Raw genomic sequence first — 15735 nt, 5'->3', positions numbered from 1 at the left:
AGATACAGGTGATGTGTGCAGACGGCAGACTGGTAAAAGAAACCACAGACAAAAAGAAAATCTACTCATAAACACTCAAATTATTGCACAATCTAGTTATGCTGCGCAATTTAGAATATTTTAAATAATGTTTTTCACACCAGAAACCCATAATGTATTTGATCTGTACCTGCTGTCCATAGTTTTAAGTCACTGTGCAAACCAGTGAACTGTAAGAATCGACATGTCCACTGCTTTGAGTTTTCAAATGTCAACTTATATGGGAATGTTTCAGATGTTTTTGATCCAGGGTTGACTTATCAGAATTCATACTTTGTGCTTAGAGTTGAGGAGTGTAGTGACATGCAAATAATACTTACAAAAACAACTGATCGAAAAGAACTGGGATTTGATTTGCAATTTTTTTCAATAATTTCCTAAAGTAGGTATTGAATGATATTTCCATAGAGCGTAAAAATATATTTTCTTTAAGCTGATAGTGCAAAATTTGAATTTATGGAGATGATGTATAGATTCAACCAGAAATCGTCCGTCAAACTCCAAGGACTTCGTTTTCACAAGTGTTTCTGAAGCACATCAGACCGCTGTGACCTCTTGGCAGCTTGTACTCTAAAAACATGTACACTTCATCGACAAACACCTGCAATGCTCGCCATGTAAGGAAAAGCAGTAATTACATCAGGGTAACAGGATCTCCCCACTTGAGCAGCTCACTAAATGAATAACACGTGTTAATTACATGAACATAGAGGAGCATGTAGGAGCTCAAGGAGCTGCTGCTCAGCTAAAATACAACAACAACAGATAAAGGGTTTCTAGTAACACATTTACCTCGACACACCCACCCCTCCTAAAAAAAAAAAAAAAAAAAAAAAACTACTGATATAAATATATATAAGCTCCTTTTTGGGTTAGTCTCAGCCTGTTGGTTTCTTTCATTTTTAGATTTAACAAAATCTATATTCTTCAAACTATATTCTCATGTGTTTTTGTTATAGGAACCTGATTTATACCTGGATATTTGATAGATTCTTTAATATGCCAATATAATGATCAGGGGTTCAGTTAACATTGACTTTACTGTAATGGTTTTACTCATGCTTACAGAACAGAGACACTTATTCCCTTTTTCACTAAATCAGAAGTCTAACATTATGCAGATAACTCAAAATAATTTTGAAATGTTTGACATTTATTGTAAAAAGCTGTATTTTTTATCATATCGGCCACAGTAGTTTCAATAGAATACAGTTTACACAGTATATATTACGAGTTATACTTGAGTACTCCTGGTTGATCACCCTTCCCACTGCTGCTGATGACAGTCTCCCACAACACCAAGAATTCCTGCAAACACACTGAGCCTCCATGCATTTTCTCCTCGTGGCCCACAGAGGACGCTGTCTCCTCGCTTTTTCCGGACTCCAGGCCAACCAGAGGACGGCTTTTTAACAAGTCAATTAATATCAATGAGGGAATATACATAGCACATTTACAAAGAGTGCAATCTGAGGGATGAATAAACGAAATCGATCAGGGAGGAAAGAAATGAGAGCGCGACCCGCAGACATTGTGGAAGTGGCCCTCTCTGGGAATCAATGGATCAGAAATATGAATCTAATCGCCCGTTGGTGACACGCTGAGCAGCTTCTGTCTGATCTCAGGCTTTTTTCTTTATTTGTCTAAAAATGTGAGATGGGGAAATTTGGCGCACAGAGGCAAACATCCCAAAAACATGTGTTTGAAAACCTGGACAGTGTTCAAATAAAAATATAAAAGATTATTCACATGTATTTTGTTGAATTGTATTTTCCTTTAAAGTCTTTTCTGGGCCTTTAAACGTTGTTTATATATCTGACAATGTAGCTGACACGTGCTGTGAGACTTTTATAGTAGAGATCACGCTCCAGTTATTTTCAATCCAAATGGGCTCAAAGTCTCATATTTAGGCCGAAATAGAAGCAAGTTTGTGTAAAGGTCCACGTGTTTATGGAAATAAAATGAACTGATAAGTAGAAGCTGTATAAAAAGACAGACGCCCTGTTGTTTCAGGTACGTTTAAAGGGAATTAAAACTCTAAATGAAAACAAAACACTGGACAGGCAGCAGAACCATGCAGCAGATCTGAGCCAGACTGTACTGTAATGTTGTGTATTGATGCTCTTTTTTTCCCCCCAAACCCTCCTTTTTGGCGGCAACAACCCTGCGTTCATTTGCTGCTAATTGGACTGTATGAGACCAATAACAGGCGAGCGCACAGCCTGCAGCCAGAGCGCAGGGAGGGGAGGACGCTCTCTCTCTCTCTCTCTCTCTCTCTCTCTCTCTCTCTCTCTCTCTCTCTCTCTCTCTCTCTCTCTCTCTCTCTCTCCTCACCGTCTTTCCCCTAATCCCATTTGCCATTGTACATGCCCAATCGCCTATACTTTCCGCATTTAACTTGGATGACATTTTTATTTCATCATTAGCATCAGACGCCTGACTGACTGACACAGTGGACGCGGTTTTACGTTTTGACGCCAGAGAGTCCGGCATGAGACATCTCCGCGTTTGCACTTTTTTTTCTCCCCTCCCTCCCCAACACTTTATTTTATTATTTTCCTAACCCAGACGGGCGTTTGTTTTGACGCGCTCGTCGCCGGGTGCGAGGTTTCCCAAGAAGAATAAAAAAAAATAAATATAGGAGCTCATCGCAAAGGAAGGATATCGACAGCTTGTGAGTCAAGGTGTTTTCGTATTCTTTTTTTTCTCCTTTTTTTTTTTTTTTTTTAACTGCTGCTGCTGCTGCTTCCGTGGTCCTCCGCGTGCACACCACAGCCACAGCGATGCCAGAGACCGCGCCAGAGACGTGCGCTCCGGCCAAGGACTCTCCCTTCTTCATCAAGAACCTGCTGAACTGCGACAGCAAGCCGTCGAAGCCCAAGCCGGTGCTGGCGGCCACCAAGGCGGCCCTGGAGGGGGGGTTCTCCCTCGCCCAGGTCGGGGAGTTCAACTTTCCGCGCTTTGACCTGTCCGCGCAGAGGTTCAACCTGCCGGCGCACTACCTGGAGCGCACCTCGGCGTGGTGGTACCCGTACACCCTGAGCTCCGCCGCGCACCTGCACCGGAGCGAAGGTAGGAGAGCCTCACACGCTTTTTAATCATGAAGTTTTTTAAAAAAAAAAAAATCACATGATGCAAACTGATGATCAAAAAAGGGACTTCCATCACATTTATCAGCAGTGAATCAGCCAACTTCCTCTTCAGATATTTAACCAATAAACGTAGGAATATGTTTCATATCTCGTCTCCCCTGCAGAGCATGTAATGATTTAACACCTCTGTAAAGGCCTATTTTGTTATGCCAAGACGCGGGATAATAGATCAATAAAGTAACACACTGTGCATAAAATGAAGCAGACATCCTCAAGTCATTGGATGAGGGTGGCGATGCGCAGCGTGCTTTTGATTTGTCTATTGGCGCTCGCCGTGCACATCTTACCCCTGAGGCTTGGGCCACTGACAGCATTTTCACCTGCCGCTCTCGGTGATTTATTCACCTGATTTTAAACACGCTGGCACGAATAACGTTATCATGCATTAATGAAAAAGAAAAAAAAAACATCAAGGTATAAGGTTTCTTGATGCGTTCACAGTTCGAAAACGATTTAAATCATTTGTTTTTTAATAGTAATACAAGAAACACATACAATTTTAAATGTGGAACATATTTGATGGTTATAACTCAAATATTTTTTTCATAGTCAGGTCTGATCACCCTCTCAGTTTTCCTCCAGCTAGTATCAACAGGCTGTATTTGTGACCACATCTCCCCGCGTCTCTCTCTCCTTCTCAGTCTCAGAGAAACCGGGAGCGAGAGACTCCTCTCCGACCTCGGGCACGGACAGAGACTCCCCGGACCTGGTGCTCAAATCCGAGCCCGACGCGAAGGACGACGACGAGGACGACGAGCACAACAACAGCAAGAGCAGCGACGAGATCATCCTGGAGGAGAGCGACGCGGAGGAGGCCAAGAAGGACGAGCTGGAGGAGTGGAAGAAGAGGGACGACGACAAGAAGCCGTGCCGCAAGAAGAAGACGCGCACGGTGTTCTCCCGCAGCCAGGTGTTCCAGCTGGAGTCCACCTTCGACATGAAGCGCTACCTGAGCAGCTCGGAGCGCGCGGGCCTGGCCGCGTCCCTCCACCTGACGGAGACGCAGGTCAAGATCTGGTTTCAGAACCGCAGGAACAAGTGGAAGCGGCAGCTGGCCGCGGAGCTGGAGGCCGCCAACCTGAGCCACGCCGCGGCGCAGCGGATAGTGCGGGTGCCCATCCTCTACCACGAGAACTCGGCCTCGGAGAGCGGCGGCGGCGCGGCGGCCAGCGTGCCCGTGAGCCAGCCGCTGCTCACCTTCCCGCACCCCGGGGTGTACTACTCCCACCCCATCGTCACGTCGGTGCCGCTGCTCAGACCCGTTTGAGACAGACTGAGGCCTCATTCAGCTCCGACGACAGTTAAAGCAGAAAAAGAAAAGAAAGAAAGAAAATGACTTGATATTTTTATACAGCTGAGTGAATGGGGAAAAAAGAGACTGTCACTGTCAGGCCAACATAGACCGGTTTTTTTTTTTTTTTTTTGGCAAAACTATTATTTCATTTTCCATTGCAGGTGCAGTTTACACATGATATTATTAAAACTATTATTATTATTATTATTATTATTATTATTATTATTATTATTATTATTATTATTATTGCCACCACCACCTCAGGAGTCCACTGCTTTACACTGCCTGACGTGTGTCTTATTTTTCACCTAGTTTTCACACCAGAACACATCTGTGTGATGTAGAAAAATATATATTGTTTACAAAAAAAAAAAAAAAAAATCTGTCCATCGAAAGACGTAGACTCTTCATCTGGCACATTGATGTTTTTTTTTTTTAATTTTATTTCCACTTTCAGAATGAATAATTCCATGATGTGCAATACACTGGCAGTGTGCTGTGAATGAACGAATCCACCACGCGGGAGATGTCTGCTTCTCTGTTCATGTTGGAACACTGATGAGGTTTTTTTTCTTGTAATTATTATTATTCTTTGCGCGCGTGACGGGGGACAATCAAAACACACTCTGATCTGTAAAAATACCCATGTAGCTTCACCTTTAGTTGGAGCCACCCTGACTTCTTGCTCCCTCCACACGGACACGTCCTTCAAGCACAAGTGTGAGGTCCAATGTCTCATTCATTTGTGTTTTTTTTTTTTTTTGTTTTGTTTTTTGATCAGGTGAGGCAAAAATATCCACTGGTGTACAAAATATGTAAATGTATATATTTAATGAGGCGCAGGGAGGGGCGACTCCTCACAGCTTCTCCCTTTGTACAATACAAAAAACAAAACAAAACAAAAACAAACAAAAAAAAAACGTTTTGATATTGTATTGCTGAACCATGTTGTGAAATAAATGGAAAACATTCCTTACATTTTAGGACATTTTTTTTTCATGACTTATTTTCTGTAACAGATGTGGAAATAATTCAAATATGCCCTTCACTTATATTTAACGAGTTTTCGAGAAAAAAAATATTTACGAAAAAAATATTTACTTCCACAGTTGAAGCACCGTGCGCGTGCACGCACGCATACAGACGCGGGCGTACGGGCAGGTGGGTTGCTCTAATCATCTTGTTAAGCAGTCTAAAACGTTATTTTACCAACACGTCCTCATTTTACATAAAAAGTGGTTCGGTCAATTAGATGCGTAATTGCCACCATCTTGCCAAAATTAAGGGTAATGTATTCAGAAGAGGAAATTACTCCCTGAGTATATGAGCTGCAGTCTTTTAACCTCTCTCTCTCTCTCTCCCTCTCTCTCGTCCATGTGACTGAGTGGAAATGTCAGGATCTCAAATCTCACCTGGTTATTTTGCGAGTGCAGGAACACCTACTTCTCACGTCCTTTGATTTTAGTACTTTACGCACGTTTTACTTGCACAAAATTAGATTTTTGATCAGTTTGTGAACAAAGAAAAATAATTCTTTCTGGGACAGCCTGCTAAAGAAAGAATCAGGCTTATCGATCTTCTTCGTAAAGAAAATCAGCATTGATTAAAATCATCTCCAAACCATTTTTTTAGCTCCTAGAAGTGAAGGTTTCAGCTTGAAGATAAGACGCTGATATTGATCACAGATGCGATCCTACAGGTGTCACTGAAGTTACATAAGGTCATCAACACCAGGGGATGCTGGCATGTGGGTTATTGAAATAAGATTCTATTAAATTCTGAAAAAGAAACTGAAATTATTGGCAGTTGTTGGAGTTCCTCTTCATTGTCTTCATCCAAAACAACAAGTCTCGTCGGACCCTCCAGCTTGAGTCAAGACAATGTTGGAATATGGATAAGTCTGCTTACAATCTGAATATCCATTCTCTACTTTCCAAAGCCAGATCATGTGAGATGTTGCCCTTACGTCCGCCGTGCTTCCATATTCATTTGGTTAAAAATCTCAAACCATATGAGAAGGAAGTCTTCGTTGACTTGGAAACGGCAGTGATCAGTGACGGAATTAAAAATAATAAAGCAAAACTGCTTGAATAACGATAATGCATAATAACCTTTCTATTTGCTTAAGGTTTAAAACCTTCAGATTGTGATCAGGTGTATTTAACAGATGCACAAACGGTTCAGTTTCAGCTTCAGTGTCGAACCTCAAAATGAAGTTCATACTGAGAAAAGAACAAACTGCCCCTCCTGCATTTTTAAAGTCCAAATATTGGATTTTTTTTTTCAATCACAAATTATTTGAGATTCAAAACCGAGTGAACTCACGTGCATTTCTCACCCACCCAGCCTTTTTTTTTTTGCCTCAAAGGTCATTTTTTTCACCTGCAGAATAATACAGTTATTGGAAATAAATCAGTCTGCTATAAACTCCATGATGACCTCATCAAGACAAAGGGCTTCATTCAAATATCGTCAGATCATCCAAGTATTGACGCGCGCCCACCGCGCACACTCAGCACGGCCCCATTACTGCAAATTAATAGATTGGTATGGCATTATTCCTCTGGCACATATCGATCTGCAAACGTCTGCAGCATATTGCGTCAAGTAAGAGCAGCGCTCACGCGCCGCTTCGGCTCAGCTTATGACCTTGATTTGCGCGCATAAATTGAAAAAATTACCACTCGATAATTTCCATTTGTGCGACATCTTTATGTAAAGGAGAGAAAAAAAAAAAAAAAAGGGAACGGGGCCAAAATCAGATAAAGTACATTTGCAGGAACGGGGACAAACGGACGTGACCGGGGACTGCGCTCGGCGTATTACATTAAAATGGAGAGCTGAATGGGTAATTTTAAGCCCTATCATAGGTTTTAGTGCCAGTTTGGAAACACACAAGTGGCCCCGGCACCTTGCATAATGCCGGCCTCTCCTCCGCAGCCGCTGGCATCTGTTCGCGCGCGTGCTGGACCATTAAAGTTTGTTGCATTGTGACTTGGGAGGCCGGGAGGGGGAACGGAATTAAAGCATTTCTTCTCGGGGCAGAAGACTCGAGGATTATTTCTGGCGGGGATGAGGTCCTCTGAGGTCCTGGAGTGGCTGCCGGGTTTCCGACAAACAGCCGCGTCACGTGGATCCGGTGATATTTCAAAGCATTAAGAGACACATTATTTTCATACCCCCGCCTTTAAAGTTCCCAATATCTTTGATAAACATCCTCTTTGATGGCTCTCTCTGGCAAATTGGGCCAGATGTGGGCACAGCAAAAGTTCAGGAAAATCGCCTGAAAAGCACCTTTCATGTTGGTCCCTTGCCTCCACAATCGCATCTCGTTATAGACACAAAGTACCGGCACATCTCCATAATCACGGGCCAGACGAAAGTGGTGCCAGCGCCTCGTGTCCCGTGGCGCGACGCGTCAACGCGCACGTGTCTGAACAACTCTTTTTGACACTTCTTGGAGAGGAAATCTTGTTTTAAACCCATCCCATTTGCTTCCCTGATTGAATGCGAGCATCAGATTTTCATCAAAGTTCTATTAAGTGAAACATAGGTTGCGGGGCACCGTCTGATTGGAACAGTTTAAATTTTAATTGTGTTTTTAATTTGACATATAGTTGCTGTGAAGAATGACACTGAAACGCCGAGGGGCGGTCGATTTTCTTAATTTCTCCCCGAGGAATTGATGAGTCTATCAGGGCAGTAGATTGGAAAGCCATTAAAACTCAATGGTTAGGTTGTTAATTGGAACTTGATGGATAGGAGCCCTTGGATAGGCTGTACTGATCCAATCTTCCTGACTTTGTGTTTTCCAATAAATTACCCAGTTCATTTCCACACTCAGATTACATAAATTGTACACCTCCAGGGCTCGGGTGCTCTGCTTGCGTTTACAACTCTCTCTCTCTCACTCTCTCTTTTCCTCTCTCTCTCCCTCTCACGCACACACTTACGCACACAAACGCCTCCTGAAAAAAGAGCAGGCCCCGCTTTCTTGAATGAAAATCGAAACATAATCAACGTTTATACTTAGAAAATTTATTGATATCATTTTCTCTGGTAATTTCCTTATTCTAGACTTGGACACGCCATATATCATAATACACACGTGTAAAGGGTCTTTGTTTAATATTTATCGAAGCTTGATTCCCAGATCAAAGCGCCTCATAACTTCATCTGTCTTTCTCAGACCTTTCTCTCCTGCTAAAGATCTTGTTCTGTTATTGCGGTAGGGCGGCCATACACCACCTATCATTGTGATAGAGCACGGACTTAGGCTCGCTCCTTGCTGTTTGGGCCTCGCCAGGCCTCGAGAATCAGACACAAGGGGTAAAAAAAAAAAAGGGATGGACATTTCCATACTAATAGAAGGGACCAATGCGCGCGGCCCCTGTACGACTGGCCCATAAACGCCAGAATCTGACATAAAAACAGCACGCGCAATTTATCCTCTGCGGCACAATAGCAGCCCGTTATGTCCACTATCTTCCCTGATGAACTAATCTCACTTTGCAAAAGTCGTCTGAAAGTGATGAAGGCGGCTCCGCCGACAAAGGTCTTTGTTTGAAAAGAGCGGCATATAAAATAAACCCATTTAACTGTCATTGCAGATTTCACGCCTTATGTGTAACCACCATAAATCCAGCATCCGCCCTGACTGCCCTCGTATATTTGGCCCCCCCTCTCTTCTCTAAAGCCTCCACTGCGTAAGCGTTTTAGTAAGATCGTTTAGCAGCTGCTGGCCCCGCTGCCAGCCCGAGATATTTACGCGTGAATCCAGATGCGTCTGGTTCACTGCGATGATGATGATGATGATGATGATGGCAGAATCTGGTTCACACCATCATCATCACCATCATCATCATCAGCAGCAGCAGCAGCAGCAGCAGCAGCGATGTCACGTTACTGTCAGTCTTCTCTTTATTCCAGGCAGTCTCCAACACCAAACACCGGTTGTGTTGCTACCGGGAAGGGCGCTGACACCATGATTAAAGCTGACCATTTGTAATGTGTCTGGGGCTTCCTTACAAAGCAGTAAAAGAGGGATAATGTGCCCGAACCTCCAGCTCAAGCCCCGCAGCTGTCCTGCACACACACACACACACACACACACACACACTGTGATGGTGTTAGGAGGAGGGTGGCGGTGAGAAGCGCGCCCCCACCTCGTCTCACACCGTATACGTGCGCACGCACCCACACACAAACACGCGGACGCGTGCGCACACCCGGCCCCCACCACCTCCAATCAATTAGTCAATCAATTAACCGGCCCCCACTCCACGCGCGGTCATCACGAGGCAGATTAGCTCAGTAATGATCAAATTAATTCTTAATCGGAGATAATGGACGCGGAATGAGTTTATTATTTTCAGGCAAAAAAATGAGTTAGGCCTTTGTCTTTAGTTCTGAGGCAGTGCGCGCGAGCTGTCGGCACGAAATCCAATTTAGCACGCGGGATAATAGAAAAAGCCAACATGACAGTCCCGGCATAAGGTCATCTTCAGCTGACTGAGAATTTTAGATATGATGATAAATAAGCAATACTTAATTTTGTAAAAATATATATTTTTCTGCAGCATGCACAGTAATCCAAAGGATAAAATACTCAATACACTGTATTTTAAAATACCTAAGAAATTCCAACTGCATTTTCTACACATATCAATTTATTGCAAAGCAGTAATATTAAAATTCTGATATACTTCGAGAAATGTTCAGACACAGCTGCTTCGTTTCTACCAAATCATAAAGATTTGGAGTCTTCGAGGCCAAAATCTGACATGTTTTGAAAGCGACTGGGAGCAGAAATGCGCCGCACTCCTCCGGCTCTCTCGCTCTCCTCAGCCCATCTCAGAACCCTGACAGGGGTTTGAATTTTCCGGGCTTCAGTCGGAGGCTGCGATTGGTCCAGGAGGGGCTTACCTACATGCAAATGAAGCAACGCAACCTTGCCGCTTTCGATCCAGAGAGTGAGGAGGAGGACCAGGAATACACTCATGATCCCCGAGCTCTAGAAAAAACACCTCCAACTCCTTCAATGTGAAAACTCCACAATTAACCAGGCAAGGGGGGGAAAGCGGACAATAGACGCTTTTTTTGTGTGTGTGCGTGTGTGTGAGTGTGTGTATGTGTGTGTGTCTGCCATTTTTACGAACCAATCGTGTAGAAAAGCAATAACGGAATACAAGGAGACAGACCGATTCAGTCAATACTTCAATACTGTTATGAAGCGAGAATGAGTAGCGCAGAAGACAGCGGGAGCAAGTGCTCGTCGGGCCCGATTTCCAGCTTCACGATCCAGTCGATTCTCGGCACGCCGTCCGATGAGCCGCGCTCCGGGACCAAGGAGCTCCCCAAGGGGCCGCTGCCGCTGCCGCTGCCGCCGCCGCGGAGGCGCTCCCTGTCGGTCTCCTCCTCCGAGGAGTGCAGCGGCGGGGAGGACTCAGCTGACTGCTTCTGCTCCGACACGGGTCACGGCGAGCCGTGCACCCAGCACCAAGCGCACAACTTCTGCTTAGGTGAGGAGCTTTCATTATTATTATTCTATAAAATAATTATTATAATTATTATTATTACAAACAAAGAAAAACTTTTTTTTAAAGCATGGCAATAAAATTAAATTACTTAAAAAAATGAAGAGCCATATTAATGTGTTGGTTTGCCCTTCATATTTCATGAACTTGTGTTTGCAGCCAAACTAGTGCGCAGCTCCATCCTCTTCCACTTGTTTGCTGAGCAGCCCGTCTCCCGCTGCAGCGGCAGAGGAGCAGGGGAAGGTCGAATCATTAGCCCCGTGTCTTTCCTCTCGTTTCAAATTTAATTGAGCCTGCTAATTGATGAAACATGTTTTCAAAATGGCAGCACTACACGTCGTCAATTGAGCGTTAAATAGAGCCGGGTTTAATTAATAGCTTACTGTACGCCGAGCATACTCGGACTGGATTGTTTATTTAAAAAAAAAAAAAAAAAAAAAGTCACGGGCTTTCAGCAGTCGATTTAACAAGTCAGAGTTCACTCTTAACGAACTCTCAAACTAAGTAGCTGTGTCTGAATTTTGTACTGTTTTTTTCTCTCAATGTTTGCCTTAAAAAAAAGAAAAAAGAGCGTGCGTAAAACGTGTTGGATAACGCTCTCCCTCCTTCTCCCCCGCGGTGCGTTCAGGTCCCGCTAAAGGACTCCTGCCGGGAAACGACGGGCTGGCGCGGCGGCCGCACCTGACACAGCCTCTGCTGCAGGATTACAAGGAGGAGCAGGAGCGGCCGTGCCATCCACTGTCGCCCCTGTCCGAGGAGAGACAGGCGGACGGCGCGGACAAGCAGGGCGGCTCGGCCAAGAAGAAGACGCGCACGGTTTTCTCCCGGAGTCAGGTGTACCAGCTGGAGTCCACCTTCGACATGAAGCGCTACCTGAGCAGCTCGGAGCGGGCCTGCTTAGCCTCCAGCCTGCAGCTGACGGAGACTCAGGTCAAGACGTGGTTTCAGAACAGGAGGAACAAGTGGAAACGGCAGCTCTCGGCGGAACTGGAGGCGGCCAACATGGCCCACGCGTCCGCACAGACTCTGGTGGGGATGCCGCTGGTTTTCAGAGATAACTCCTTACTGCGCGTGCCGGTTCCCCGGTCCATCGCCTTCCCGACGCCTCTTTATTACCCGGGGAGCAACCTGCCAGCGTTACCTTTATACAACCTGTACAACAAAATCGAGTATTGACTGACGACGCTGTGTGTTCAGACGCATTACAAAACAATACCACATTCTTATAAGTGTCTACATAACCACTGTATATTAATTGTATTACTTTATTTGTTGACGAAATTCTTATGCAGCAACTGTATGTCTCACAAGAAAGCAATCAAGCTTCCCTACATGTATAAAATACACCATGTGTATAAATAATTATAACAATTTTGTACTTTTAATTTTCTCCTTCTTTCACTGAATTAAACACTGGAGTTAAAGCTTCGTGCCACATTCCAGAGGGGGGAAACAAATGGATGCCACTAGATTTCCTTCACACTGTTTTTAATCAGAGCTGATCTATCAAAGAGCATTCTAAAGACAGTCACCTGTTTCCATCTGATAGGAAAAAACACACAATCCTTCCATTCAACAAGAAAATATCATCTTTCTATTGTAATTTAGACCTCCAGTAATACTCTTCTCACTCAATAAATTTTCTATTTCAGTGAAAATTGAGGCTTGTTTGGTATCATTTTATGAATTTTTTATGCATGTGTGAATAAAACTGTGGACGTAGTTTATTTTTAAAAGCACAAAAGACAAACACCCATCGCAATTTGAAACCAGAATGAGGTTAACTTCTTTTAGCCTTTTTCAAAAAGAGCACACATTTCTTTATCTTTTTTTCCTTTTATTGCATAATTCTGTTTGAAGGTATTCTCCTACAATAATCCGGGGTGGAAATACTATCTTGAAGGTTAATGGTATATTCGTATCATATCATTTCTTGTTAAAGAGCTCCCTGATCCCTCACCAATCTGTTAACATTGCGTTCGGATATATCTTACACTGGACAAAAAATTGTCGATTACAAATTGATCACCACCAAACCAAACAGCTTGAACTACATTTATTTTAGTGAGTATAATAATTATTGCATTGTGGGGATGAATCAGATGCATGTGTGGAATGTAATGCTGTTTTTCTTCATAGTCTTCAGATTACTTCACTCATGCATGCGAGCTTACACACAGAATAAAATATCCATGTCGCTTTTATGAAGAAAACTAGTTTTATATTTATTTTTAATTATTGACAATTGCCAGGGACCACAGTGAATGAAAAGGTGGGCGGGCTGAACAAGCTGCTTTATAGATAAAGCACATTTGAGACTGAAGAGGAAGATGCACACCTCTACTGTCCAATCATGCCTCTGGGTGGGATCTTCTCTCATTTGAAGTCTGGCTCCTGTGGCTTCCAAGCATCTGCCCTTGTAAGAGGAAACCTAATAAAGAGGCATATTGTCAAAGTTTGAGACTCTGCCCGTCATTAAGCTGAACCGTCCTTTCCGTGTGTGTTCCTGGATTACTGTACCGGCCGCGCTCTGGATCAGCAGCGCGTACCGTCGCCCTCATGGCGTCCAGCATTCAGAGGCTGGATTAGCCTCTCAGTGGGAACACTAAAACACTTTGCATTTTGAAAGTTTACATCGCAACATGTGAACGCCAAACACAACCCTGAACACTGTAAATCGGACACACACACACACACACACACACACAGGTTGATGGGGAGCGATAAAATTGTGTCATTTGCCAGCTTTTCTTGGGTGTCACATCATGTAGTAGGGGGGACCCCCCCACCGCTCCCCTCCTCCCCTTTTATTCAGCCAGCTTCCTCTAACCATCCCACCAATCTCTCACTGTGTGCTAATGGCTACATTACCTAGCAGAATCATGACTAGCCAGGCTCTGCTGCCCTGCAGATTATGCCTGACCCAATTTCTGCAACAGCCGCCCTGTGTTTCTGGGAAAATGGATAGCGTTAGACAACAGCGGTGATTTATGGGTATCTCCGGCACCAGTGAAAAGGTGAGGTGCAGGAGGATGAATTTGTGACAGATAGGAGAAAAAGAGAGATAGAGAGAGGGACGGGGGGGACAGCAATGCTTATGAAAAGGAGCAATAGCTTTGGTTGAATGAAGCTGTTTATTAGTTTCCAAGTGGTCATTATGTCATCAGGTGTGACGGCGATGTGTCGCTCTTTTGGATGGATGTTTGCACCCCGCTGACTTGTGGGAAATCTGCATGACCTGTCACCTGAGGTTGTTTGATTTACAAGACCAGGGGAGGCAGAGAGAGACAAGAGAGAGAGAGAGAGAGATGTGTGGAGACACTGCGAGGAGCAAAGGAGAGAATAGGAAAGAAAGTGAAAGAGAGGAATAGGTGGGAGGTGGAGGAGGAGGAGGGGGGGGTTCAATGTAACTATGTATCACTGCAATGGCAGGCGTGAATTACAAATTTTAATAGCAAGGCAATGAAAATGATTTGAAGTGGTTTAAACTGCAAAGAGACAGCGACTGGCATGGTGATGAAGATTTGTTGAGATGATATGTTGTGCCTTAGGATTCATCAAACCTGCCTGGTAAGGTGAAAAGCAAGTGTAATTCACTCTGTGGTATAATTTATGATAGGAGTAATGGAAACTGTGGGCTACACACAGTGTGGAGAGGGAGAGGCAAAGACGGAGTGCAGCGGGCAAATTGATTCTTGGGATAGTTTTTAGAGCATATTTACAGGATCATAATGAATTATATAAAAACCTCCACGTTCCCCCCTCTTTTACATCTTGAAATACAATGATCAAAACTAACTTAATCAACACCCCATTACATTTAAACAGCATTATCGGCCGCTCTCCTCATCATTTATAATGTTCTAATATCTTAAGATGGGATTTCATTTTTTACACATTTCACTCATTCACCATTTATTCCCACTAAAGCGCTCAACTCCCTCCCAACATATTCCTCGCAATTTGATTTAAAGAGGGTGCGCGTGGATTCATATGAGCGCGGGAGGCTATGAAGTATCACACCACGAGCAGATGCAGAGCCCCGGGTCTGCCTCAAGACAAGAGTTTTAGAAGCGATCGCAATGCATTAAGCCAGACAACTCTCAAGACCTGTTTGCTCCCTAAATGAATTTGAGGGGAATGTAACAAGATTTTTGAGGCAGGCCCTGTCATCCGCCGGCTTTAACCAGCTTCTGTATTTATGGGTTAATGGTTAAAAAGGAGAGCTAGGAGCAGAAGTGATTTTTCATGATTCTGTTTTATATCAACTGGAAATGAAGGAGGTGAAGGGAAATTGTGTTTGTCCCTCCTCCACATCCCTCACCCCTTCTCCTTAATAGGAGAGAAATATGCTACCAGGCAAAGAGGGACTATAAATGCAACACATGAACTAAGTTTATTAAATAAAATGGATCAACACCGCAGCATGAGACATCATTTGAGATGCCTTAAAGATACAGCCAAAATTGTCAAACAAATTCTCAAAAAGGGTAAAAAAAACAAAAATAAAATAAAATAAAAATCTTGAAACTTTTAAGTCGGTGATGTGGTTTTGGAAAAAAAATATTTTCTGGCTGCTTAAATTCTCTGACTGACAGTTTCGACACTACATATTTTGAGATGTTTATAGCTCAAGGTCAAATGCAAGCAGCTCTATTATCTGAACAATAGAAACCTCTCCATCTCCAAGTTAAACTAGGCAAGAACAATATTT

General features: G+C 43.6%; 2 protein-coding genes across 2 annotated transcripts; both read left to right on the top strand.

Annotated features, from left to right (window-relative positions):
* Nucleotides 1-2427: 2427 nt before the first annotated feature.
* hmx3a (H6 family homeobox 3a) lies at nt 2428-5406 on the top strand. The gene is made up of 2 exons (XM_030106725.1): nt 2428-3111; nt 3833-5406. Exons 1-2 carry the CDS (start codon nt 2823-2825, stop codon nt 4456-4458), a joined length of 915 nt encoding a protein of 304 aa, XP_029962585.1. The 5' UTR covers nt 2428-2822; the 3' UTR covers nt 4459-5406.
* A 5069-nt stretch (nt 5407-10475) lies between these two features.
* hmx2 (H6 family homeobox 2) lies at nt 10476-13431 on the top strand. Its single transcript, XM_030106768.1, has 2 exons — nt 10476-11006; nt 11650-13431. The coding sequence occupies exons 1-2, from the start codon at nt 10724-10726 to the stop codon at nt 12195-12197; spliced, it is 831 nt and encodes a 276-aa protein (XP_029962628.1). The 5' UTR covers nt 10476-10723; the 3' UTR covers nt 12198-13431.
* Nucleotides 13432-15735: the final 2304 nt, after the last annotated feature.

This window comes from Salarias fasciatus, chromosome 13, assembly GCF_902148845.1.
Source record: "Salarias fasciatus chromosome 13, fSalaFa1.1, whole genome shotgun sequence".
NCBI lineage: Eukaryota > Metazoa > Chordata > Actinopteri > Blenniiformes > Blenniidae > Salarias > Salarias fasciatus.
This window is presented reverse-complemented; position numbering and strand designations above follow the sequence as displayed.

Excerpts from the sequence above, each read along its gene's own strand:
- hmx3a (XM_030106725.1), top strand. The coding sequence starts at position 2,823 with ATGCCAGAGACCGCGCCAGAGACGTGCGCTCCGGCCAAGGACTCTCCC. Across the intron at positions 3,112-3,832 it reads GCACCTGCACCGGAGCGAAG|TCTCAGAGAAACCGGGAGCG; the intron begins GTAGGAGAGCCT and ends TCTCCTTCTCAG.
- hmx2 (XM_030106768.1), top strand. The coding sequence starts at position 10,724 with ATGAGTAGCGCAGAAGACAGCGGGAGCAAGTGCTCGTCGGGCCCGATT. Across the intron at positions 11,007-11,649 it reads AGCGCACAACTTCTGCTTAG|GTCCCGCTAAAGGACTCCTG; the intron begins GTGAGGAGCTTT and ends CGGTGCGTTCAG.